The following is a 27,175-nucleotide window of genomic DNA, read 5'->3' on the forward strand; positions in this document are numbered from 1 at the left end:
GCCTGTTCCTTTTTAAAATTCTCCTGATCTCCGTGGGGCGCCTGGGTGGCTCAGTGGGTTAAAGCCTCCGCCTCCAGGTCAGGTCGTGATCCCAGGGGACTGGGATCGAGCCCCGCATCGGGCTCTCTGCTCAGCGGGAAGCCTTCTTCCTCCTCTCTCTGCCCGTCTCTCCGCCTACTTGTGATCTCTGTCAAATAAATAAATAAAATCTTGGGACGCCTGGGTGGCTCAGTTGGTTAAGCCGCTGCCTTCGGCTCAGGTCATGATCCTGGGGTCCTGGGATCGAGTCCCGCATCCGGCTCCTTGCTCGGCAGGGAGCCTGCTTCCTCCTCTCTCTCGGCCTGCTTGTGTGTACTCTCTCTCTCTCTCTGACAAATAAATAAAATCTTTAAAAAATAAAAAATAAAAAAATAAATAAAATTCTCCTGATCTCCTTCCGACTCTTACTGTGTGCATTTGCCCTCTGACTCTTTTAAAGGTGCTCTTGCCTGGGCACCTGGATGGCTCAGATGGTTGGGCGTCTGCCTTTGGCTCTGATCATGATCTCCAGGTCCTGGGATGGAGCCCCATGTTGGGTTCCTGGTTCAGTAGGGAGTCTGCTTCTCATTCTGCCTCTCCCTCTCCCCCTGCTTGTACTCTCTCTCTCTCAAATGAATGAATAAAATCTTTTTTTTTAAAGATTTTATTTATTTATTTGACAGATAGAGATCATGAGGAGGCGGGGGGGGGGGGGGGTGCGGTGAGGAAACAGGCTCCCTGCTGAGTCGAGAGCCCGATGCGGGACTCCATCCCAGGATGCTGAGACCATGACCTGAGCTGAAGGCAGAGGCTTCAACCCACTGAGCCACCCAGGCGCCCCGTGAATGAATAAAATCTTTTAAAAAAAAAACAAAAAACAAAAAACCACCTCCCGCTTAACCTGCCTCATACCCTCTCAAAAACCCCCACTTACTCTTCAGACCTATTATGTGCCAGACTGTGCGAAGAGATAAGACAGAGGTCACTGCTGCCCTCGGGGAGCTTTGTTCTCAAGGCCAGCAGATCTGCTCTGACATAACCCATCCAAGAACCTGCATGTGGAAGCCACAGATTTTACAGTATTTCGGGATTTACTGTTACCAGCAAAAATAAGCAATATCCCTTTGAGATCTTTATAGAGAGAGCAGGCATGCCAAGGGCAAGGCAATACTTCACTTCAAATGTTTATCTCAAACATAGGAAATCACGTCCAGATTTTATATCCCCTTTGTGACCTTGGCCTTGACTTGGCAGTCCTGAATGTGATGGGTTTTCCTGCTGCTGTCTCTGGGAGCCAGGGAATAACCACCCCTGAGCCTTCACTTGCAGAACCCCATTTAAGAGCCACTTTTTGAGCCGGGCCCTCGGCGACTATTGGCACAAATGCTGTTTGAGCACCGACAGGGTATTAAGGACAGGTTCTTGGTGAGGTTGGTTCTTTGTAGCCTATTGAGGCTTAAAGAGTATTTGTACCTGGTTTGAATAGATTTAATATACTTCTGTTCTTGAAATGCTTGCTATACAGATTTCACTGGTATTTCTTGGGAGTCCACTGTTTGAGTGAATGTAAAGATCTCCCGTGTCCCCTTTCCTTGTAGGGGATCAGAGCCTAACATGCTGCTGGACACACAAAGAGTATTTATCAGGAGTTTCCATGCTTGGAGAGTGAAATGCACAGGAATGGATTTTTTTCAAATTGCATTTTTAATATAAAGGGAACTTTCAGGCAAATCGAAAGCCACGTGGAAAATAAAGGGTAACATTTTCAAATGGATGAGAATGATGTGGTATATTATTGACAAATTATTGACGTTCACCCTAAGGATAGTGTCACACTTTGAAAGTTGGCGACCAAAGGACACTGCCATCGTTGGGTGATACATCTTTGGATAAACTGTGATGAGTTGGATGAGAAGCATTGACTTGCCATTTTTAATGATTTTTGCTTTATTCCTAGGAGTCAAGCCCTGGTCAAATATCATGGAAATCCTGGAGGAAAAAGATGGGGTCGACACAGAGCTGCTGGTTTATGCGATGACTTTAGTGAACAAGGTTGGTTGATGACTGCTAAGGGTTGTATTATATCCCCTTTGAGGGGATACAGTTATGTTGACGTCTTAACCCTTATGAATATCTGTGAATGCAAACGTATTTGGAAATAGGGTCTTTGCAGATACAGTCAAGGTACGATGAGGTCATTCAGGTGGGCCACAATCCCACATGACCAGTGTCCTTAGAAGAGGAAAAGAGACACACAAAGAGGGAAGATGATGTCTGCACATGTATGTGAGGAAGATGGCTGTGTGAAGACAGAGGCAGATTGTAGGGATACATCTCTTAGCCAAGGAATGCCCAGGATTGCCAGCAGCCAATGTAGGAGAACACGGGGTACGGCCTTGCTCTGGGCCTTCAGACAGCATGGCCCCCCTGACACTTTGATATCAAACTTCTCATCTCTCAAACTGTGAGAAAATACATTTCTGCTCTTTTAAGCCACCCAGTTGGTGTTGCATTGTTACGACGGCCCCCCAGGGAACTAACACAATGTGAAAATCTACAGTTTAACCTCGGAGGAAGAGCCACATCACCTAGGCCCCATGTTGGCAGCTAGACCCGTGGCTGCAGCGCTGCTGTTTGCCAGAGGAAACACTTTCCAGCTGCACGAGGTGTGTGTGCATGCGTGTGCGCTGGTGCACGTGCGTGTGCAGGCCTGGGACTGTGTGTGGGCTTTCTCTGCTTTGTTTTTTTTTTTCTAACGAAACCAGAAAAATGACAGTGAGAACTTCATGATTACTTTTCTTACCATGATGTCCCCCTTAAAAACATTATTCCTTAAGAATATAAATTAAGAAGTTTGGGGGCTCCTGGGTGGCTCAGTTAGTTAAGCATCTGACTCTTGGTTTTGGCTCGAGTCATGGTCGTAGGATCGAGCCCCACTTGGGCTCCATGCTCAGCACGGAGTCTGCTTAAGATCCTTTTCCTCTCTCTCTCTCCCTCTACCTTTCCCCTTGCTCATGCATGCATGCTCTTTTCCTCTCTCTTTCTCTCTCAAATAATTTTTTAAAAAAGAATATAAATCGCAAATTTTACCCTAAGAAAATAGCTTACAGCTCAGGAGAAATGAAGGCAGCCTTTATTCACTGCTTATTGAATTCTCACTGTGGAGGGTGGATCCCGTCCTTTTGTGGAGGTGCTATCACCCTTGTGTTCTCCTCCCTCCCAGCACATCCCTCCTGGTCACTGGCTGGGGAGGGCAGTAGCTGTCTTAAGGATCCCTCCCTGGAGAGGGTGCTGACACCATGCTGCCCTGGGACAGCCCTCTCTCGGGACCAGAGTCCCTTTCTCCTTGAAAATGTCCTGCACATGGCTCTGCCCTACACCCCAGGAATCACACCAACCACCCCACTGGCCTGCCTTTCCTCCCCGAGGTGCTGGACGTAGGCCTACCATACAAACTGCAGTGATGCAGAGAAAATTTAGAACCTCTTCATGAAGTACATCTAGAGAAACATTTCCTCTGATGAGCTGGGAACACAGTAGTAGAAAGCATCATGAGAAGTAATTTCCACTAGATACTTAACTGTTGTGCAGGCTCTCAGGATTAAAACAATGTGGTCCTGGCTCTTTCCTCTGCAGACAGATGATGGGAGCAGAGGAGCTCTGAAAGAGATCTCGTTACGCAGAACAACTCCCTCTAGGACTGCAGTCGCAGGGCGTGGCTTAGCGTCATTCATGATTGGGGGTGGGGCTGTGCCAAATGGAAATAACCAAATACTTCCTTTGACCAATACTGAAATAAATTCCAGACAAAGTAAAGCGTTCAATGTAACACAACAAACAGTGGAAGATTAAGAGGTAGAGGTGAAGTTTAGTTTGTCTCTGGTAGGAGAAGATTATGTTAATCATCAAACCTGTCAAAAAGAATCCAAAGGGAAGGACTTTTTAAATATTTCACTGCATAAAATTATAAACAGACCTTATTTATAAAATGAAAACCACAAACAAAAACTAAGGGCAAGTGGCAACTTAGGACATTGTTTGCAAAGAGTGGGGTAGAAAATTATACAACCCTCAATATATTAAGAACCCAGTGGAAAAATGAAGGACATGAAATCTATTAAGATGAAAAGAAATATATAGTAAAACAACAAACATTTTTCCCCGGGGCTTATTGGCAGGGATTGCTTTTTAATGAAATGCCATCTGTTGGTGAGGACACCCGAAATTCTTCTACGGTCCTGATGAGGAATGGGCAGTACTTTTCTGTAGGATAATCCTAAGAATTCCATTTATGCTTTCAACTGTCTTCGTGAGTTCATTTTACTTTGCAATTTAAAAGCAATTTTCTGTTGTTGTTGTTGTTGTTGTTTTTTAAGATTAAGATCATCTATTTCCTGTCCTTTTCAGTCACTGACATTGTTTTGGAAACCATGGACTTCAGCAAAGATGGAATTTTCCCTCTTGTCTGGTGTTTTCCATTGCAGTACTACCCATCCTATTGGCGGAGGGTATGCTGGGCGGTGCTGAGGGTCCCAGCAGCATTGGGTGGGGGTAGGCATTCTGCTGCCAGTGGCTGGCCAGGACCCAGCGCATGTCACATTCTCCTTGGCATCAGATGGTGCTTAATGTCCAGGAATTCCTTGCTTACTTTTCCTCTCTGGCGGTTTTGTCTCATCTTTCATTAGCTCTGGCTCAGGGGAAAGTCTTATGGACATTACTCCAAATGTCATCCTTTGCCCCCAAAAGGTCAAGTAAACCACTGGCATCCATGCTGGGTTTGTTTTCCTTTGTTGAGTTTTAGTCCTGTTTAGTGCCCCAGTGAGTAAAATCTTCTGAGATCCCAAACAAACAAACAAAAAAATACACCAAAATGTTAATACAGGTCTGGAAAAAATTCAGACTCTGGAATCTGGGAAATTATTATATTGCTTTTCTAAGTTTTCTTTCAACAAAATTGAAGATGGACTAACAACATGGAATTCAAAACAGGAACATTTTTATGACAAAACAAGGGTGCTACATTTTAGCCTGCTTAGGGTTCTGAGGCTGGTGTCTGCTCTCTTTGTTGAACAGGGACATTAATGGGGGGTTTCCAAGTTCCAAACTAACCCCCCATTCCTGCTCCTACCCCCTGACCCCATGTTCTCAGATCTGAAGGAACATCAGAAACTAACCATTTCTCAGCCTGCACGCTAACATTCTGCAATGCCCTGTCTTGATCCAGCTGAAACCCTCTCAGTGCGAACCCCCCACTTTGAGGTGCTCAGGTACTGACCACCATATAGGAAAGGAAGAGGCTGATGAGGGGGCCTGAGTCACAAGAAGTATTACTGTTCCTCTTCCTGGGAGGCTGGCCTGGAGCTTTCAGGGAAGGGGGTGGGGGGGGCAGGTAAGCTGGATGGGATTCATGCTGAGTGCTCACCTTTGTTTTTACATTTCATTTATTGCTAATTACCATACCAGAAACTTGTAAAAAAAAAAAAAAAATTCAGCTGTGTCAGCTGTAAAACTTGTTTAGCTATGCATACCCTTCACAGAATATAGAACATTCCCCTCTCCCTCCAGATCTCCCTCGTGTTAGCCTTTTATCATTATCTCCTGATGGCCTCTTCCTACCCTGACAACCGTTCTCTAGCACTGTAGTTTGTCATTTCATCCCCGTCGAAAGGGACCATACAGGATAGATGTAACCCTTGAGGCTGGCTGCTGTCACTCAGCATAACGCCTTTGAGGCCGATCTGCTCTGGAGGGTGTTAACGGTTGCTCCTTTCTGCTGCTGCAGATACACCACAGTGGGTTCTCCCACTGAAAGAGACTTGGGTTTTTATAGCTTTTGGAGTTCACAAATAATGTTGCTCTTATAATGTTGCTCTGAAATTTTGTGTGCAGGCATTTGCCACACTGATTGCATCCTGTAAGAAAGATTTGATGCAATCAGGGAGAACCCAGGAGAGGCAAAAAACATGTCCTTTAGGACAGAAATTTCTCCCTCGGAGAGATGGCTTTGAAGGTTTACCTGTCACCAGCCCCAGAAGGATGAGGTTTGAGAGAAAGCAGGAAAGGGGGTCATGGACGTGATCTGAAAATGAAGGCATCAAGAGACATCTGCCTCACAGACTTCCTGGGGGTAACCTCTACCTTTGCCGGAAGGAGGCAGTTTAACCATGAGGTGTCAGGTAGAAATGAGAGGATAGGACCCAGGGAGTGGTGGGGGCATGGCACAGTTTGCTGGGCATGTTAGACAATCAGCGAAGACAGGTGAATGTGTTTCTAGGATGGATAGTCCTCTTCCCCTGTAACTGGAGAAAAGCCCCTGTGTTTGTAGGTGGCAAAAGGCCATCTCCCCTGTAGCCACATGTCAAAGGGGTTGGTATGTGGGCTTGGCTCCAGCCCAAATTTTCATGGTGGAAATGACAAATGACCTCTTCATACCCTCACTTCTGGACCTATTATTGAATAAGTCTCCCTGAGTGTGTTTGGTTCTTTGGACCTAATTGTTTGACTAATAGTAACCACAGCCCCCCACCCCCACCCCATCCCACCAACCATCATGGCTGGGCTCACTAAGATAATGGGAATTAGGTCGAGGAATTTAACCCTTTGAAGACTTTTATAAGCAGAGAAAAGGGGAAAGAAGAAGGGAAGGGAACTGAGAGGAGAGGAGAGCCCTCTGTGCCTCCTTGTGGCCCTCCACAGTTGAGTAGGAAGTTTTAAATCCAACACTAAATGTTAACTCACCTAAGTTCCTCAAGTGGGGAATTTGGCAGCGCCCGCCATCAGGGCATCTCCATGCACCAGCCCGGCCCTGGCTTGGGGTCCTGTTTTCTTTTCCTCATCTTTTAACAGGTTCAAGGGTTTTCACTAAAACCAGAGTTGGGTCGTTCTGATGACAGGATTCTTTGAACGGCTGCATACTTTCTCATTTAGTGTCAGGAGCCAGGGACCCCTCCGGGGACTGTGGTCAGCTAATGCGGAGGTGCCGCCTTGCCTGACACTGGCAGGTGCTGGCATGTGCTTTCCCGCTTGGCCCCGTAGGTGTGAGCACCTGTTTATTACGGAGTCTGACTGGTTTGCAGCCTGCTGCTCTAGGTCCTTGCTGGCGCCCCTGATGGGCTAAGTTATCCCGTCCCCGTTATTTTTCACTCATTTCTGAGCTCAACAGCAGTAAGTTGTATCCTCTTCGCTCAGCATTGAAAGGAAAAAGCCATTATTTGGGTCATGAATAGAGATGTTCTTTCCGATTATTAGTAGCCCCCAAATAGAAGCGTTGGAAAAGTTGGTGCTGTGAACCGTTCTTAGGACAGTGTTGGTCTTTTCTGAGTTCAGAATAATTTTGAAATCTACATGGAGGGTTCTTAGAAACACAAAGACAATGAAATAGGGAGTAAAGACCCGTGTTTGGAATTCCAGGCCAGAATAATTTGTGCAGAAGCATGAGTGTGTGAGGAGAGGTGAGGCTGTCCCAGGTCTGCAGGAACTGCTTGTTCCCTCAGGCAAACCCCTTTCCTCCCCAGCCCTCCTCTCATGAGATAAGGGCTTGCAGTGAATCACCTCGAGGGTCTCTCCAGTTCTGAGCAGAAGGCCCATCTGAGAAATCACCCTTCTTTTAAGAGACACAGAATCCAAAGAGACGTCATCTCCTCCCCCCCACCTCCCGCCCGGCCTCACACTTGGGTTATCCTTTCGTCTTTTGGTTGCTGCTTTGAAATTTCTCATGTTTTCCTAAATTTCTTAGACCAACGGGAAGGCCTACCCAATTGAAAGATAAAGGAATCATTACATTGTTATAACGTCAGCTGTCGGTAGATTGATCCTAACAGGAGTTTCTCATCACGGAGCGTGTTCGTTTTCTATTGCCGTATAACAAATTACCACAATTTTAGCAGCTTAAAACAACACAGACTTATCATCTCATAGTTTCCATGGGACAGGCTCCAGGCACCGCCTAACCGGGTCCTCTGTTCATAGTCTCACGAAGCTGTAGTCAAGGTATCGACCAGGACTGGAGTCTGGTCTGAGGCTTGGGATCCTCGTCCAAGCTTTTGTGGTTGTTGGCAGAGCGCATTTCCTTGCAGCTGGAGAACTTGTGGTGGCTTGCTCCTGCTTCAGGGCCAGCAGGGTCATCTCTCTCCTAGTCTCTGAGCTCCGGAAATGCCTAAACCTGCTTTAAAACAGCCCACCTGATTAGGTCAGGCCCACCCAGAATAATCTTCCCTGTGATTAACTCAAAATCAGCTGCTTTGGGTGGTGAATATCTGTAAAATCCCTTCCCCATGGCCATATAATGTACTTCAGTGATGGGAGTGTCCTGCTTAGACTCAAGGAAGGGGATTATACAGAACCTATATACCAGGGTGGGTTTTGGGGGTGTGTTCTGCTTACCACACTAAAGGAGTTTTTCGGAAATGATCTGATCATCTGTCTTGGTTTGTCCCATATAGTTATAATTCTGGCCGCTGCCTAACCTTGAGACAGTTCCCTAAAACATGTTCGTGTCCCGTTCTTTCTTCAGACACTGTCGGGGTTGCCAGACCAGGACAGCTTCTACGATGTGGTGGACTGCCTAGAAGAGCTGGGCATTGCGGCTGTGTCCCAGCGGCACTTGAACAAGAAAGGGACAGACCTGGACTTGGTGGAACAGCTGAACATTTATGAGGTAACAGCACAAACCTTCTGGATGGTGTCGTACAGCTTGTCAGAGGCTGAGGTGGACACATTCTAGTTGGGTAGTTCTGAGCATGGGGCAGCAGCATCCACAGCACCTGGGAGCTTTACAGAAGGTAGCTTCTGGGGTTCCCCTCCCCCCAGACCTCCTGGATCAGAAGCTCAGAGAGCGCACACAGCCATCTGTGTGGTGTAAGCCTCCAGGAACTGCCGGTGCTCCCTCAAAGGTGAGAACCCCTGAGGGAGGAGGCACTCGGTCACTTGCTTACTGTTCAAGATACTACACAGCTTTTCCCTTTCCTCTCTGATCTCTCTTGCCTCATTACTGTCTTTTATTTGCTATTTAAGGCCCTTGTAAGGAAATAAAAATTAAAAATTTAAAATATTAGCATAGGGGCGCCTGGGTGGCTCAGTGGGTTAAGCCCCTGCCTTCAGCTCAGGTCATAGTCTCAGGGTCCTGGGATCGAGCCCCGCGTCGGGCTCTCTTCTCATCAGGGAGCCTGCTTCCCCTCTCTCTCTGCCTGCCTCTCTGTCTACTTGTGATCTCTCTCTCTCTCTCTCTCTCTCTCTGTCAAATAAATAAATAAAATCTTTAAAAAAATATATTAGCATAGATTTTACCATCCATTTTCGTATTACACAATGCCAGTTCAAAATGCAACTGTAAGAGCATTTACCTTCCATGCAGAATCCTCTGCAATTTCCAGTTCTGAGCTCCTATAGGCCTGTGTATCTTGTTCCTATCAGAATAGTGGAAACACCATAGGGGACGAACTCTGTTTGTTACTTCACTTCTTGACACGCGTTTGTTCTATTAACACTCTCCCTTCAGCTGGTGAGTAAGGAAGGGCTGAAAGGGAGAGTAACTGTGGGCTGCCTTAGCTTTCCAGTTTTTCTATGTCATTTCAGTGTAAGTGGTTGGCTAGTACAGCAGAGTAACCCAGGTAAGAAAGGATGTGGTAGGACCCTTGATTTGCCATCTTTGTGCATTCAAAGTCACTTTTGTTTGCATGGAAGGCCTCTGGGGTTCCAGGGCTTAGTTACAAGGGAACACACTTAACCTTGTACTCATTTTGGTTCTCACTGAACTCCCATGGACCGTGCGGCTCTCAGCACTCTGTGCTAATGCGTGCAAGGACTGGACACGTGCCTGTTGCAACTTCTTCTCCTCCCATGCACATGTTCCCTGTTCCACTGGACTTCACTTGTAAAACACAAGTTAAGGGAGGCTTGGGTGGCTCAGTCGATTAGGCATCTGACTCTTGATTTCAGCTCAAGTTGTCATAGCGTGGGATCGAACCCCATGTCAGCTCTGACCTCAGCATGGAGTCTTCGTCCCGCTCCCTCTTCTCCTCCCCACCCACCCCTGCTGCTCACACTCTCTCAAAAAATAAATTGAAAAAAAAAAAAAAAAAACCACCCAGAAATGTAAAGATAAAATTAATAAGAATTTCAAGCTAGCAAAAGAGTATTAAACCAAGCACAGAGCCCTGCGGAGTGTGAGCATGGAGCCGGGCACAGTCGCACCTGTGACCCATCCAGGAAGGTGGCTTTGATTTGGGTTACGCATCATGACTTTGTGGCCTTGTTGACTTGAGTTCAAACCATTCCCTGTGGGTTAGTGTTAAGCCAAATGCCCCCTCATTAAAGTTACTTATCTGATGTGACTCTTGTCTGGACTCTGAGGGTTAGAGCACATCTTATGAGTTGTAGACCACATTCCTTATTGCTGATCCTCACTGTCCCCATTTCCTTTCATGCCTGAAAGGGGCAGAATCTGGAGATCTGATTCCCCTTGGTGTGTGACTAAACGGGAAAGCTAACTACTTTAGACACCTGCTTACCCATAATAATGGTGTGAACTAGGCTATCCTTGAGGACATTGTCCAGAATGTACTCATCATCCCCCCAAAGAAACCTCATACCTATTAGCAGACACTCTCCATTTCTCCCTGCCCCCATACTGTATACCCCAAACCACTGATTTACTCTCTCTAGGATTTACCTTTTCTAGACATTTCCTATAAATGGGACCATACAACCTGTGACCTTGGGGACTAGCTTTCACTTAACATGTTTTCAGGGTTCAGCCATATTTTAAGCATGTATCTATACTTCCTTTTTGTGCTAATGTTCCATTGATGGAAAGCACCACATTTTGGTGATCTGTTCATCACTGGATGTACATTTGGGTTATTTCCATTTGGGGGCCAGCTATGAATAATGTTGCTATGAACATCTGTGTACAAGTTTCTGTGTGGACGTCTACTTTCAGTTCTCTTGGTCATATGTCGAAGAGTAAAACTGCTGGTCATAATGGTAACTGGATGTGTAGCTCTTTGAGAGACTGCCAGACAGTTTTCCACAGAGCTTACCCCCAGGGTTCCAACTTCTCTTCATCTTCCTTGATGTTTATTATTGTCCTTGCTTCAAAATCACAGCCATCCCAGTGGGTGTGAAGTGGTACACATTTTGGTCGTGATTTGCATTTCCCCAGTGACCAATGATGTTGAGCCTCTTTCCTTGTGCCTGTTGGCCATTTTTCTATTCTTTTTGTGGAGAGATGGCTGTTCAGATCCTTTGCCGATTTTTAAATTGGGTTGTTTGGTTACCCTTGAACTGTAAGGATTCTTAATATATTCTGGATACTAGATCCTTATCAAATATAAATTTTAATGTATTTTTCCCAGTATAAGGGTTGTATTGTTCTACTTCTGGACCTAACTGATCAGTCTTATTCATAGTGATATATATTTTTAATCTTTCCTTTTTCCACTTGTAAAAATGATGTACTTGTTGAGGAATATATAAGTGTAAGAGGAAAAATCACCCATGACTTTATTACTAACCATGGTTAACATTTTGATCTATTTTTCTAGACTTTTTTGTATAGGTAGGTGTATGTTCTTAACTATGGAGATAATTGTCTTTACACGGTGTTGTGTACTGAATCTTTACTAGTAAATATGTTGGAGCCATTTTTTTGGTCATTAAATCTTCAAGAACTTAATTTATTAGGGACAAAATATTCTGTCCATGTGCATGTACCGTAATATAGCCAATCTCCTTTTTTTCAGATTTGGATTATTTCCAAACTCTTTGCAATTAGAAATGCTGTTATGATGGACAGCTTTATTCATAAACTTGTGTGCATGGCTAGAGCCCTTGGAGGGATATCTCCCAGTTAAGAGCCTCCATTGGGATTTTTTACTGGATAGAAGTGGAGAGACTGACATGTAATTCACTATCTGCTGTAAGTCATTGTCATAAAAAATCACAGTTGAGGGACAAAACAGAATTATCTTTATGTGATCTTAGGAGAGATCAGAAGAAGCTGAATGAGATACTTGTTATCAGAACTTAAAGCTTCCCATAACCACCCAGCAGACCTACTCCTTGTGTCCCTGCTCCGGGCATCTTCTCCCACTGAACCTCTTTCCCCCAGTTATCTGCTGTGACTTCTGTGTGTCGTTATCACTGGCACGTAGCATTGGAAAGCCAGTGGATAGTGGAGGGCTATATTCTTATGGCTGCTAAATGAGAGGTTCACATAAGAATACCAGAGATGGAGAAGGAAGAAACTAAACACAGTCGGCTTACAGAAAAGTGAAAGGTGGATTTTTCCCAGTACAGATACTTTCTTACCTTAGCTCCTTTCCACCCGATCGGAACTCCCATCTCTGAGACTGCTCAACCAGAGGCTTACTGGAATACAGCTTTGGAGTCTTTGGAATCAATATATATTGGAAGATGGCATAATGCAGGTAAATTTCCCATTAGTGAACCAACTAGGAGAGAATTTTGAAAAGTGGCCTGGATACCTACTCCAGGAATTTGTGTCTGTTTCAGGCTGCACCTGAGCCCACCCGACTCTCAAGCTACCTCCTCATCTTCCTCTTCTCCTTTAAGTTGTTCTCCACTCATTATCTTCTTTTATCAGATTGCATTTGCTTCATACGTTTAGCACCAAGGTCATGTCATTCACAAATATAGCATCTATGTGTTATTTAAAGAACAATAAAACAAATACCTGTTGTGATGGTTAATTTTACGTGTCAACGTGACTGGGCCACAAGGTGCTTAGATAATTGGTCAGAATGATTCTAAGCGTGTCTGTGAGGGGGTTTCTGGATGAGGTGAACACCTGAGTTGGAAGACTGAGTCAAGGAGATTGCCCTTGCCAGTGTGGACAGGCCTCATCCAGTCTGTTGAGTGGAACAAATTCTCTCTGCCTGATGGTTACGAGCTGGGACATTGGTTGCCAACTACCTTTGAACTCCCTCTGAGACTAACCCCGTTGGTTCCCAGGCCTTTGGACAGCCGATCTTGGGTCTTATTAGCCTCCACAATCACAAGAGCCAGTTCTTTGTAATAAGTCTCCACGTATATCCTATTTATTGAGTTTCTCTGGAGAATCCTGACTGGCACCCTCCTGCCTTTAGGAATCAGGACATTACCAGGAACTCGGAAGTGTGTTTTGTAGCCCTCTCTGGTGTTATCCAGTAGCCTCAGCACTATTCTTTCCTTTAGACTTTTACCAAAAAATCACTTACTCTGTGAGCTAACACAAAGGCTCAGGTTATCAAATCTGCCGACAGATCAGAGATCTTGTTACCTAGCTGTGTTAATCTAGTTATGCTAATAATTTCAAGAATACAGACTTAAGAGATGCAGAGGAACCAAGGAGGGGTCTGTTTTAGGTCTTTTCGTCATGGCTCAGACGTGTGCTCTCAGACCCAGAATAGGAGAGGTCTCCAAGTGTGGGGTCACAGGTCCCCCTGCCTGGTGAGTAACATTCCCTTACAAGACATCTCTACTTCATAGCTCAGAGAGTCGTGGCTGATGAGGCCATCCATCTACACTTATTTACCACAGGTAACCCACGGCCAGGTGACCCTTAGCCAGTCCTGTCCTGGTAAGAGCTTTCCAGAAACAAGAGCTCCCATTTTAGCAAGTATCACTAGGCTGTTTATTAAGTAGGCTGGTTATCGGCATACTTAACAAAGGGGTCACTTGCCTTTTTTCTTTCTCCAAAGGCATTGGTCTGTAAAAGGAGTAAAGAGGTCAGAGGCCAGCTGTTTTAACTCCTTCCTCCCAGTCTGGATCCCTAAACAACATATGTTTAATTATGTCTGTTCTCAAACTTTTTACAAAGGGAAATATATCATTTGTACCCTTTTGTAGTTTTCTCATTCGCTTGTTGTTTTTTAAACCTACCCATGTTGCAGCACTTGGGTGGCTCAGTCGTCTAAGTGTCTACAGACTCTTAATTCAGCTCAGGTCAGGATCTCAGGGTCATGAGTCCAAGCCCCATGCTGGAACCAACTTAAACAAAAACAAAAAACCTACCCATGTTATTGTGTGGCGTACTCACTTACTCATTTTACTGCTGGCGAATGTAAGACAGTTTATTTACCTGCTGTTCTCATAATGGATGTTGGCTGGTCCGTGGTGTTGTTGCCCTGACAAACAGTGTTGCTGTTGAGTCTTCTTGTACTTTCCTCTTTGTGTGTATATGCGATACTTCTTTGTACATCAGTTTTATTCTTGCTTTATAAAAATATTTTTTTCCAATGTTCTATTTCTTCTTTTTTTTTGTTATGTTAGTCACCATATGGTACATCATTAGTTTTTGATGTAGTGTTCCATGATTCATTGTTTGCATGTAACACCCAGTGCTCCATGCGATACATGCCCTCCTTAATACCCACCATCCGGCTCACCAATCTCCCCACCCCCCTCCCCTCTAAAACCCTCAGTTTGTTTCTCAGAGTCCACAATCTCTCATGGTTGCTCTCCCCCTCTGATTTCCCTCCTTCATTTTTCCCTTCCTTCTCCTAATATCTTCCATGTTATTCCTTATGTTCCACAAGTAAATGAAACCATATGATAAATGACTTTCTCTGCTTGACTTATTTCACTAATAATAATCTCCTCTAGTCCCATCCATGTTGATGCAAAAGCTGGGTATTCATCCTTTCTGATGGCTGCGTAATATTCTCTTGTGTATATTGACAACATCTCCTTTATCCATTCGTCCGTTGAAGGGCATCTTGGCTCTTTCCACAGTTTGGCTACTGTGGACATTGCTGCTATGAACACTGGGGTGCATATAGCCTTTCTTTTCACTAGATCTGTATCTTTGGGGTAAATCCTCAAGTAGGGCAATTGCCGGGTCATAGGGTAGCTCTATTTTCAACTTTTTGAGGATTATTTGTAGTAAATAAATGTTCAACATTTGCAAATCAATCAGTGTAATAGAACAAATTAATAAGAAAAGAGAGAAGAATCACAGGGTCCTCTCAATTGATACAGGAAAGCATTTGACAAAATACAGCATCCTTTCCTGATTAAAACTCTTCGGAGTATAGGGATAGAGGGAACATTCCTCAATTTGATAAAATCCGTCTATGAAAAACCCATAGCAAATGCCATTCTCAATGGGGAAAAGCTGAGAGCCTTTCCCTTAAGATCAGGAACATGACAATGATGCCCACTCTCACTTTATAAAAATATTTAGAAATTTGTGTCCTCTCTGATGATTTGCTAGAATTCCCTTAGGGAACTGTGTGGGCCTGTGTGAAGAGGAGTGCATCCATATGTGAGTGTGTGTATGTCTGCATGCATGTACTGGGGGGGGGCAGGAGAAAATCTTTGACAACTCTGTATCTTTACTGGGATCAATTTTGCTAAATTATATTTTACTAGGAAATCATTCATTTCTTTTGGATTTTAAATGGGTTATCAAAAAGACATATAACCTCCTATGAATGTTTTTAACTTTCTCTGTGTCAGTGGATATTTTCCCTTTGATATTTTATAATTTTTGTTTGTAATTCTAGACAAAGTAGTAGTTTTGTCTATTTTGTTGTTTTTTTTTAATAATAATTTTGACTTATATACGATTTGTACCACTTTTCTGTTTGTAACTCAATACTTTGTTTTTATTTATTTATTTTTAAAGATTTATTTATTTATTTATTTTGAGGGAGAGCAAGAATGCAGGGAGGAGAGGCAGAGGGAGAGCAAGAATCTCAAGCAGACTCTCCACTGAATGTGGCCCAGAGTCCACATGGGGCTCGATCTCACCACCCTAAGATAATGACCTGAGCCTAAATCAAGAGACACTCAACTTACTGAGCTACCCAGGGGCCCCACAATCCTTGTTTTTAAAATCAAGGTATAGTTGACATATAATATCCTATTAGGTATACATCATAATGATTCAATCGTTTTGTACATTATGAAATGATCCCAGGATAAGTCTACTTATATTCCACTGTAAAAGTTTATTGCAGTATTATTGACCATATTCCCTATGCTCTACATTATATCTCCATGACTTATTTATTTTATAACTGGAGGTTTATACCTCTTAATCCCTTTCATCTATTTCCCCCACCCTCTGAGCCCCTCCTTACTCTGGTAACAGCTTGTTCCTTGTATCTATGAGCCTGCTTTCTTGGTTTGATTTATTTTCTCACATTCCACATAGAAGTGAAATAATCTGTATTTGTCTTTCTCTATTGGACTTAGCATTATGCCCTCTCGGTCCACCCATGTTGTTGCAAATGGCAAGATTTCATTCTGTTTCATGACTGAGTAATTGTCCATTGCATATAGAGACTACATCTTCTTTATCCATTCATCTGCCAGTGGACACTCAGGTTGCTTCCATATCTTGGCTATTATAAATAAAACTGCAATAAACATAGGGGTGCCTGTATCTCTTTTAAATTGGTATTTTCATTTTCTTTGGAGAAATACCCAGAGGTGGGATTGTTGGGTCATATGGTAGTTCTATTTGTAAATTTTTGAGGAATCTCTGTACTGTTTTCCAGAGTGCACCAACTTACTTTCCCGCCAACAGTGCACAAGGGCTCCCATTTCCCCACATCTTCACCAACACATGTTATTTCTTGTCTTTTTGATAACAGCTGATTCCGACCACTGTAAGGTGTTATCTCGCTGTGGTTTTGATATGTTTCCCTGATGATTCATGATGCCGAGCATTTTTCATGTCCACTGGCCATCTGTATGTTTTCTTTGGGAAAATGTCTAAGCCCTCTGCACATTCTTTAATTGGGTTGTTCAGGAAGTTTTGGAGTTTCTTTATATATTTTGGATATTAACCCCTTACTGGTTGTATAATTTGCAAACATCTTCTCCCATTTAGTAGGCTGCCTTTTTTGTTTTGTTGGTGGTTTCCTTCGCTGTACAAAAAGCTTTTTAGTTTGATGTAATCCCATTTGTTTATGTTTGCTTTTGTTCACCTTGCCTGAAGAGACTAGTCCAAAAAGATACTTTTGAGGATGATGTCCAAGAGCTGTTGATGTCCAAGAGATGTTCTTCTAGGAATTTTGTGGTTTGCAGTCTTATATTCAAGTCTTTTCTCCATTTTGAATTTATTTTTGTGTGTGATACAAGGAACAGGTCCAGTTTCATTTTCTTGCCTATAGTCCAATTTCCCATCACAATTTATTGAAGAGCCTGCCTTTTCCTCCATTGTATATTCTTGCCTCCTTGTTTGTCAGAGGTTTATTGATGGCTTTATTTCTCTTCTGTTCTATTGATCTATGTATCTGTGTTTGTGCCAGTATCATACTGTTTTAATTACTGTAGCCTCGTAGTATAGTTTGAAATCAGGGAGTCTGATGGCTCCAGCTTTGTTTTTCTTTCTCCAGATTGCTTTAACTATTTGGGGTCTTTTGTGGTTCCATAGAAATTTTAGGATTATTTGTTCAACTTTGGTGAAAATGCTGTTGCTATTTTGATGGAGATTGCATTGAATCTTTAGATTACTTTGGGTAGTAGGGACATTTTAACAGTATTCTTCCAGTCCGGCAGCATGGTATATCTTTCCGTTTATTTGTGTCATCTTCAATTCCTTTCATCGGTGTTTTATAGCTTTTAGAACATGGGTTTTTTACTGCATTGGTTAAATTTAATTCCAGGTATTTTTTTGGATGCAATCATGCATGGGATTGTTATCTAATTTTTCTTTCTGATACCTCATTATTAGTATATAGAAACATAACCCATTTTGTATACTCATTTTGTATGCTGTAACTTTACTGAATTCACTTATTCTAATCTTTTTTTTCTTTTTGGTGGAGTCTTGAGGTCTTTGTATAGTATCATGTCATAAGTAGTGACACTTTTATTACTTCTCCCTTTCCAGTTTAGAAGCTTTTATTTCTTTTACTTGCCTAATTGCTGTGGTTGGGACTCCAAATACTGTATTGATTGAAAGTGAGGAGAGCTGGCATCCTTGTCTATTCCTGATCTTAGAGGAAAAGCTGTCAGCTTTTCACCATTGAGTGTGATGTTAGCTCTGCCTTTGTCCTCTCTGGCCTTTATTATATTGAGGTATTTCCTTCTATACCTACCTTTGTAAGAATTTTCACCATACATGGATATTGAATTTTTGTCAGATGCTTTTTCTGTACCAGCTGAGATGATCATATGATTTTTATCCTTTGTTAAGGTGATGTATGCTGTTGATTGATTTGTGGATGTTAAACCATTTTTGCATCCCTGGCGTAAATCCCCCTTGAGGATGGTATATGATCCTCTTAATGTATTGTTGAATTTGGTTTGCTAATATTTTGTTGAGGATTTTTGCAGTGATGTTCATTGGGGATATTAACCTGTAGTGTGTGTGGGGGGGGGGCGTGTCTTTATCTGATTTTGGTATCAGGGTAATGCTGGCCTCAGAAAATGAGTTTGGAGGTGTTCCTTCCTCTTCAACTTTTTATCTTCATAATTTTCTTCTTTCTCTTTCAGTTTACTTTGTTGTTATTTTTCTAGTTTTTGGGATTGATTATTTATTTCATTTCCTTACTTTTTGTTAACCGTCCTCATGTTCCTAGACTGTAACGCACTTGGCAATGATGCGTTCTTTTTTAAAAATATGGTGTTGAAATTCTGTTTGTTACTACCTTATTTAGGATTTGTACACAAGTATTCTTAAGTGTAAGATTGGCTTCCCCTCATCCTCCCCCCACCTCTTCTCTTCCTCTCCTTCTCTTTCTATGCCATTTTTATCAGGCGGGACATCACTGTTTCACTAGCCTTTTGAAAGAATGATGCTAGTGTTCGTTAGGTGACTCTTGTGTGTTGCATCTGTATTTCTAGTGACTAAGCTTACCAATGGCTCCAGGATAGCTCTCGGATCTTTCCTCCTCAGTGTCCTCCCCTGGGACCTTCTCTGACCTCCTTTGCAGTGTTGGGGTTTCCTTATCAGACCTCCTCTCTCAGTCTGTGTGGCCTGTTTAGGTTCACCGAGTGATCTCAGCAGCTTTTGAGGCTGGCAGCTGATATTTGACCTTGAGCTTTTGCCAAGGCACATGGCTGCCCGCTTCTCTTCTTGTGTTACATTCATTCATGGGGGCCTAGTATATATCATATACTGTGCTGGGGCTAAAAATACAAAGAAGTTCTGTCTCTGTCCAAGGAACTTTAAACCTGTAGTCTAAGACAAGCAAGTAGCGGATTCCTCTAGCAGCTAAATGTAACAGTGCTGAGGGACCCAGATGGGACCTGAGGTGCTCTGTGCTGGACATGGCTGCTTAGAAACTGCACACGACATGGAACCAGCCTTAACTGAACTTCATTCTTCTCCCACGAAGAAGATAAAAGTCCTGTATCATCTGTTCATTTCTCCACTTCTATAAGCAATAGAGTCTCCCATGTTACAAACCTAGAGGTATCTTAGACTCCTTTTTTTCCCCCTCCTCTGCACCCTACCCTCCCATTTAGAAATCTGATTGCTGACAGTTTCATTTTCTTCTCCATTCCCCTGGCTCTGATCCTGCTGTTTTGTACCTGGATTATTATGATATCTTCTTCTCATTCATTTGTTTCTCAGCACCACTTCATTGAACACCTACTATGTTCCAGGCCCTATTCCAGACCCCAAGACATAGCAGTGAGTTAGACAGACAAAGCCATTACCTTCAGGAAGTGCACACTCTCACAGGATGCAGACAGTGGCCAAGTACATGAATTAGCTGAGAATCGGAAGCCCCAGTCATGTTGATGAAGAGAGGTAGGATGAAGTAGGGGTGAGAAAGTGAGGCAGGGGCGGGGAAGACAGCTTCTGAGAGGGCCTAAAGAAGGATAGTGATGGAGGGCAAAGCAGGGGAGGTGCTCTGGCTTGGCAGGTGCGAAGGGTCAAAAAGAAGTTGGTGTGACCAGAGGGGTCAGGGTCTAGGAAAGCAGCATGACCTGAGCCTGGCGAGGCTGGCATCCTGCAGGGGCTGCATCCCAGGGAGGCCTCTCTGTTTTCTCCCCCCGCCTAACTCCCAGCAACTGAAGAAAGGATCCTCCTGACAGTCAGATCTGACTATGCCATTCCTCCAAGAGAACAAACTCTCAAGTAAGCAGATGAGTGAATGAATATATGGGAAACCTCTTCTGTGGCAAGCAGGATGGAGCCCAGAGACCTTGAGTTGGTACAGGGACCTACATTATCCGTAGCCTTTATAATCCTGTGGCCTTGTCTCTGGCCATCCCTACGATGTCTCTGAAGTCCCCTCCTGTCTCTGGAACATGGAAGGCAGGTCTTTGCTGGGGCGAGCAGGGGGCTTTCCTTCATTCTCTCTTCTTTGCCTTGAGTTCTTCCTTCCTGTTCTCACAGTTGGCAAATTCCTACTCCTGTAGGGGTCACCATAGCTGTCCCCTTATCCATAAGACCTTCATGGCAAGATAAAAGGAGTTCCGACTGCCTGTCCCCTGCTCTTTGCTCACAACTTAAGAGAACTCACTATGACCCTACCTCGGACTGAGCAGTCCTCAGGACAGACTTGTCTGTCAGTCTTCCTTTGAGCTGCTACTCTGAGACATGTCTTGTTTCTCTCTTTTGCCCCAGGACCCAGCAGTGTGCTTGTCAAGAGTAGACATTCAGTAAGTACTCAAATGAAGGTCCCTTTTAAATATCACTTATTTTATGGACTGTATTTGCCAGATGCCCCATTGAAGGAAGGGTGTGATTTAATCAGAATGCAGCTATCTTAAAGGAAAGGTGCCTTGAGTGATAGATACCTCAAGGGGACAGCTCGATGATTGCTATACTGCGCAGAATCAGGGTTTTTATTCCTTTCTGAAAGTGAATGTTTTGAAAAATATTTACCACCACAGGACAACTAAGTTCAGTATCTGCAGGGACAGCAAGGAGGTCTATATGCAGAGCCAGGCTTTTCCTCACAAAAGACTATGAATGTTTTCATGTAATTGTAGAGAACTTGGTTAGGCTTCTAGAATTCTTCCTAATAGTGGAGAATGTCTGGCGACCACATGTCCTGTTCTTTCTGGGGACAGGCCCAATTCCATGTAATTTAAATCCATTTCAGAGAGGTGTTTAATTCCTGTTTAATTAAATTCATTTTAATTTTTATAGCTCTATTTAAGTTTTCAAATACACAAATTCTGGATTCAAAATACAAAATCTTTTGTCAGATTCTATGTTCTTAGTTTTGATTCTAAAAATGTGGTCCTGGTAATGGAAAAGCATATTAAGGCTGGAGACTTTGGGGGTGAGAGTGTGATAATGTGATTTATTTTAAGAAATATGTATTTGGTCATTATCCTCATTTCTGGCTCACAGCTCCCCAAACCCTTGTAATTTCCCAAGTGTAAAGAGTGATAAAGGTATATTTTGTTATGTTAATGAGGTGGCTTTTGGAAAGCACTTAACAGTGGGGACTAGTTGCCAAAGGAGGACCAGCAATGTGATGAAGTGGTTGGAATTTTCAGTCCCAAACCCTGACCCCCTGGGGCTGAAGGGGTGGAGGTTGGATCAGCCAATGGCCAGTGACTTGTCAATCATGGCTACGTCATGAAGCCTCCATAAAAACCCAAGAGGACAGCTCTTTGGTCTACTTTGGAGAACTTTCAATCTTGGGGAAGCAGAATGCTCCCATATTCCACCAAGTTCCATGAGGACAGAAGCTCCTTTGTTTGGGAACTTGCCCTATGTATCTCTTAATCTGGCTGTTGATTCATATTTTTTATCCTATCATTTAATAACCTGGTCAATATAAGTATTTTCCTGAGTGCTGTGAGCCACGCCAGCAAATTCATTGAACCTAAAGAGGAGGTTGTTGGACCCTCCAATGTGGTTGGTCAGAAGAGTAGGTAAGAGCCTGGAGCTTGCAACTGGCTTCTGAATTAGGGTGGGAGGCAGTGGGGCAGTCCTGTAGAACCGAACTCTTAACCTAGAATATTTGATGCTGGCTCTGGGGAGATAGTATCAGAACTGAGTTGAATCGAGTTTAACTCTTAGACACCCTGCAGATGTCCAGGAATTGCTTAATCCCCTAGTGTTGGAATTGGGTCCAGAGACCCTGAAAAAGAGGGGTAGCTATGAATGTTAGGGATCATTAACTAATAAGTCCAATCTCTTAAAGTCCTTTCATATCATAGGTGATTTTTAAAATGTATGTCCATTACCGTTGCCGTGTAGCCAGCAAGCCAAAAACAGTGACCTAACACAGCCATTTTGCTCATGACTGGGTGAGTCAGACATTTGGGCCTGGTTCAGCCGAGAGTCTCATGCTGCCGCAGCCGAGAGTCTCATGCTGCTGCAGTTACCTTGTGGCTTGACTGGGGCTGCGTGTTCTAAGATGGCCTCATTCTCTTGGTTTGGCTTTGGGTGCTGACCCTTGGCTGGGCTATGTGTCTTTAGCGGGCTAGCCCTCACCTCTTCACATGGTAGCAGCATTTTAGAAGGGCCAGTCCCAATGTGCAAATACCTTTCAAGCCTTATTTGTCTCATGTTTACTGATGTCCCATTGGCCAAAGTAAATCCCATGGAAAATGGACTCAGTGTAGGGGGTGGGTACACAAGAACGAGGAAACAGGGAGGCAAGGCTCTCTGGGAGCCCAGCGCTGTGACCATCTCCTACAAGCTGCCATTGGCATAGTTGCTTCTTGAAGTGGTGCTAGCACTGGGATCCACTTCACCTAAAAGCTGAACCAAGATCTATAGGTATAGATGTATACGTAAAGGATTAAGAGGAAGGTGTGAGATAGTAGTATGGAAAAAGTGTATCTATTATGCAATGATGGCTGCCTGTCCCAATGGTAGTAGTAATATAATGATATAAACGCAAAAGAAATGTGGTAGCTTTTGACTTCCATCAAAAATGTTCACATTGTTGGATAGTTGATGGTATTAAAAAATTAGTTTAAGTGGAACAGTGTTATGGTTATGGTTTTTAAAAATCCTTATCTTTTAGGGGTATATACTAAAATAGTTACAGATGAAATAATATGATCTGGGATTTACTTCAAAGTCTGGACTTGGGGGCAGGGAGTGACGTATAAATAACACAAACCTGGATGGGGTTGGTACTTGTTGGACTATCAGGGATGATGAACACATCACAGTCTTCACAGGCTCTCTCATACTTTGCGTATGTTTGAAAATTTCCATAATAAAAACTTGAAAAGAGCATCTAGATCATTCTCCGGCCTCAGCGGTGGATGGAAGCTGTGACAGCGCCCTACACTGCTTCTAACCGCTTTCCTAGTAAGGTGGGGTAGAGTATGCAAGCACTCAGTGCTGGATTGAGAAACCCTTTGCTCTTTATCTGGGTGTTAGTGTATAGACAGTGTTCTACATTTAATTAAAAGAATTAGAAGGTGTTTGCTGAGGGGCCCAGCAAGTGAAGTGCTTCCTTATTAGGGAGAGACGAGAGATTCCCTGGGACATGGTTGAGCTCATCTTGGGTTTGGTGGAGGACGCTCGCTGCACATGTAGTTAATTAGATCTGACACTAGAGATTTGGAGGAAGAGGCCTGGTAAGCGCTGTTCTCTCCAAGTCTTGGCCAGCTCTGCACGTTCTTGACTAATTTGTCGTGCTCCCTAGAATCTGAATAAATGGGCACTCCCACCATAGCCTTGCATGGGAAAGGAAAGCCTCTCTTCCTGTCTCTGGTGGATACTGATGACTCTATGATTCTTTTTGTAAAAACAAAATCATGAGGGAACACCAGGTCCGAATTTTATGTTACACAGTTGCTCGCTGTGAGGCCTAAAGCGGACATTGAACCGACTGGGATTCTGAGCTCCATGACTACCCTTCTGTGTGCCCCTTTCTTTCTTTTAAAGAGATAGATGTTGCTGAGGTTCTGAACTTTAGAAGCCCCCATTCAAATTTGTTTTATGGGGTTGCTTTGATAATTTTTCCAGGTTTTTCTTTTCATTTAAACTTCTTGATTGTCTCCATCTTCTCTGACAAAAGGCAGTTAAAGTGGGTTTTGCTCTGTGCTGTGTGCACAAAGCTTCTCTCTGAAAGGAGCTGTGAGAGGCATGCTATTTGATCCTTGGATCTCTGAGGTTAGACAAGGAATTAGAAATATCTGAACTCGACTTTATCCCCTAATCTTATCATTCCAAATGTGTGCTTAATAAGAAGCAGAATCAATACTTCGGGTCAGAATAAGTTCAAACGGTCTAGAATTTTTATATCTAAAAAACGAGGGATCACAATTGGTTAGAAATACTTTAAAATGCCATCCTTCATTAGATGTACAATCCTTCTCCAGCATCCTCAGAAAATGCCATTTAAAGTGCTGATGTGGAGATGATAAACATAATTAACCAAATGTATCATTTCTCTCTTAGTTCCTGCAGTGATGTTGGAGGGGCGACCCCTAGGAGACGGACTTTCCAATGATATTTTACTTTAGTTTTTTTCCCAATGACATTTTATAACCATGCCTTTTCTGAACTGTTATCAATTGTTACCTCAAACCTCCCCAAATTATGTCTGACTAGTAAATTCTGGGAGAACAAATAGTCAAAATGTTATTAAATTGTCCTCCTATAGCTGAGAGTGTGTAAGAAAAGGTATCTGGAACAAAGATGGCGTTTTCACTAAATCGATCTTACCCAAAAGCTAGAGCCGGAGGAAACTGGAGATGGGAGGGAGGAAGCGGGTGGTGCACCCCTGTGAAACAGACCACCTGTCCCAGGTGTTCATCCCCAGGAACCGGGATGAGGGTGGTCAACCTGGCCTTGACATAGTCAAGCTCGCCTTGCTAGATGAACACAGGGGCCCAAACCTGGGGCATGGGAACCGCTGATTTTGCACTAGCTGTGGTTTTCTACAGACAGGCGATATGAAAACCATATTGCACGCTCAGCCAGTCTGGGTCTCCGTTCTCTCCCCTGTCAGGACTGAACTGTGAAAATGTGACCAACAGCTCTTACAGGGCCGGAGAACCGGCATCTCTGGAGGTGCAGGACCGTGGAACTCCTCGGTTGTGGAGTCAGAGACACTGAACTGCTGGACTTGGCTGGGACGGGTTCAGCCATGCCGCTTCTGTGCGGTGGGGGCATTTGTGGCCATCCTGGGCCCCTGCATCTGACGGCCTTGCTTGAGGAAGGATGAATCTATTTATTGAGTACCAGCCACATAACTCATCTCTATAGAAGCTGTTCTTAAGGCAGTCCCACAAATGCAACACTGTTACCCTCCCGGGGCCAGCTGGAGAAAAGGCAGAGAACTAGCTGCGGGTCTCAGCTGTTTGGAGAGTGGCACTCCAGCTTGCAGGCCAGGTCTAGGCAGCCACAGCTTGTGCCCTTCCGACTGTCCAGTTTTAGGCACAGGCACAGAGCCCACTTACGGGAGCTGGCGATGCAGGCGAGCGTCGCCCCTGGCCGGGAAGAGTGGGCACGGGTAAGGAGGGAGCCACGGCAGAGCCCAGGCCGACGGCGGCAGCACCCAAACCGAGGCCGCTGTAGAGCAGGACCCAAGACGGAACAAGATTAAGAGATGGCCGAGCTGGGCCTCCGCAGAGGGTGCCAACTAGGAGCAGGACTAAAATACCCTTCGGGGGAGGGCAGAGGTCCGGGAGTGTGGTGCCAGCTGGCTCGGGTTCCCGCGGGAAGTTCAAAGTGACCAAGTGCAAGGCGGTTATTCTCCTGGCCAAATATGCGTTACTTTTAAGAGGAGATTCAAAACAAAACGACAGCCTGAGAGGCGAGGTCTATCTCTGGTACGTATTTTTGTGACGAGCCTATGTTGGCTCTCTTGTGTCACTTCAGGCTCCAACCACACTCTGGGGACCAGGCCGGGGTGAGGGTAGGCCCCCTCGCTGCAGTGCGGGGGGAGGAACTGACCTCAGGCAGTCCATGCTGCTGCAGGGCCCTCTGGGACAGATCCACGGCTGAGGCCAGCTCGGCTCACCTGCCTCGTGTGGCTCTCACCTCCAGCCAGAATCCTTGCTGTGCTGGGTCAGGAAGTGAGCTCAGGAATGATCAGGCACTCCAGGGCCCCCCGCGGCTGGGCTTCAGGACAGACCCTTCCTTCTGGATCAGAGCAGAGCAAAGGGGGAGCCCGGAGAGCTGCGGCCCGGGAAAGGACAGTGCTGGGCTCCAGGGTAAAGAGCCTGTCTAGTTACAGAGTCCTTCTCAGACCTACTCAGAAAACTCGGGTTTTCCCTCCCCATTTGACTGGGAAAGTAGACAGCGGCAAGCCTCTTTCAGTTTGCAGACTGCACTCGGGCACGCCTGTGGTTGTGAAGATCTTGCAGAGAAGTGGAGTTAGCAGGATGGAAAGAATGGAAAGTCTCCTTAGAGGGAGACTGAAATGCAGATCACACCTAAGGTCTCGGAGAGGTTGTCACGTCTGACCTTGCCGTGGGCGCTCTCTGCTTTTTCAGGTGGCACTGCGGCTGGAGGATGGCGATGAGAGCGCTGAGCCGCCCCCCAGCGGGCGCCGGGACCGCAGGAGGGCCAGCGTCGGCGGCGCGGGCGAGCAGCGGGGCCTGGACCGCAGGCGCAGCCGCAGGCACTCCGTGCAGAGCACCCAGAGTCCCCTGTCGGCCCCCACCAGTCCCTGTTCCCAGTCGGCTCCTGGCTTCAAGCCCAGTCAAGTACGAGAGCACTGTGAAAAGTAAGCATCACCCCAGCCCTTGTGAGGGGCGCCGGGGACCCCGGAGAGGTGGGAGGGGTCACAGCCCTGCAGGGACCCACCGCCCCACCCTCCATGCCGGCCATACAGCCTCTTCTGACTTGCTCCCCGCCTCTTCTCTCTCCTTAAAACATCACCCCCAGTGGCCCTTGGAACGCCCGCCCCCCCCCCGCCCCCCCGCAAGGTGGTCCTGGGGATAGGCAGAGATTTGATCTTACCAACCCATGAGCTCTCCTTCACACATTTGTGCTTTGATAGTCCTATCTCGGTTAATATCTGTTCAGAAAATCTGTGCTTTATCAAATGGAAAAGAATCCAAAACACAAAACAACGTAGAAACAAATTATGCGCCATCCTGAAAATGTAAGATTGTAAGTCTTGAGATACTTGTAGCAATGCATAGTTGAGGGTGATTTTAGTTAAATAGAATAAACCTGTTTGAATTAAATCGGTAAAATATAGAAACATATATGTACATATACATTGCTTTATATTCATAGGAGTAGATAATATATAAGTATATATGTAGATTTCAGTAAATGCTATTGCCGTCGTTTTTTTAGTCATTT

At 44.5% G+C, this 27,175-nt stretch overlaps 1 protein-coding gene across 6 annotated transcripts in view; it reads left to right on the forward strand.

Annotated features, from left to right (window-relative positions):
• FHOD3 (formin homology 2 domain containing 3) overlaps positions 1-27,175 on the forward strand; it is a 459,983-nt gene that overhangs the window by 287,533 nt on the left and 145,275 nt on the right. For all 6 annotated transcript variants that reach the window (XM_046025395.1, XM_046025389.1, XM_046025392.1 and 3 more), the window contains exons 8-10: positions 1,976-2,070; positions 8,531-8,674; positions 26,356-26,588. In XM_046025395.1, coding sequence (XP_045881351.1) covers positions 1,976-2,070; positions 8,531-8,674; positions 26,356-26,588 — 472 coding nt within the window. The remainder of the gene's footprint in view (positions 1-1,975; positions 2,071-8,530; positions 8,675-26,355; positions 26,589-27,175) is intronic.

This window comes from Meles meles, chromosome 12 (genome assembly GCF_922984935.1).
Source record: "Meles meles chromosome 12, mMelMel3.1 paternal haplotype, whole genome shotgun sequence".
In the NCBI taxonomy this organism is placed as follows: Eukaryota; Metazoa; Chordata; class Mammalia; order Carnivora; family Mustelidae; genus Meles; species Meles meles.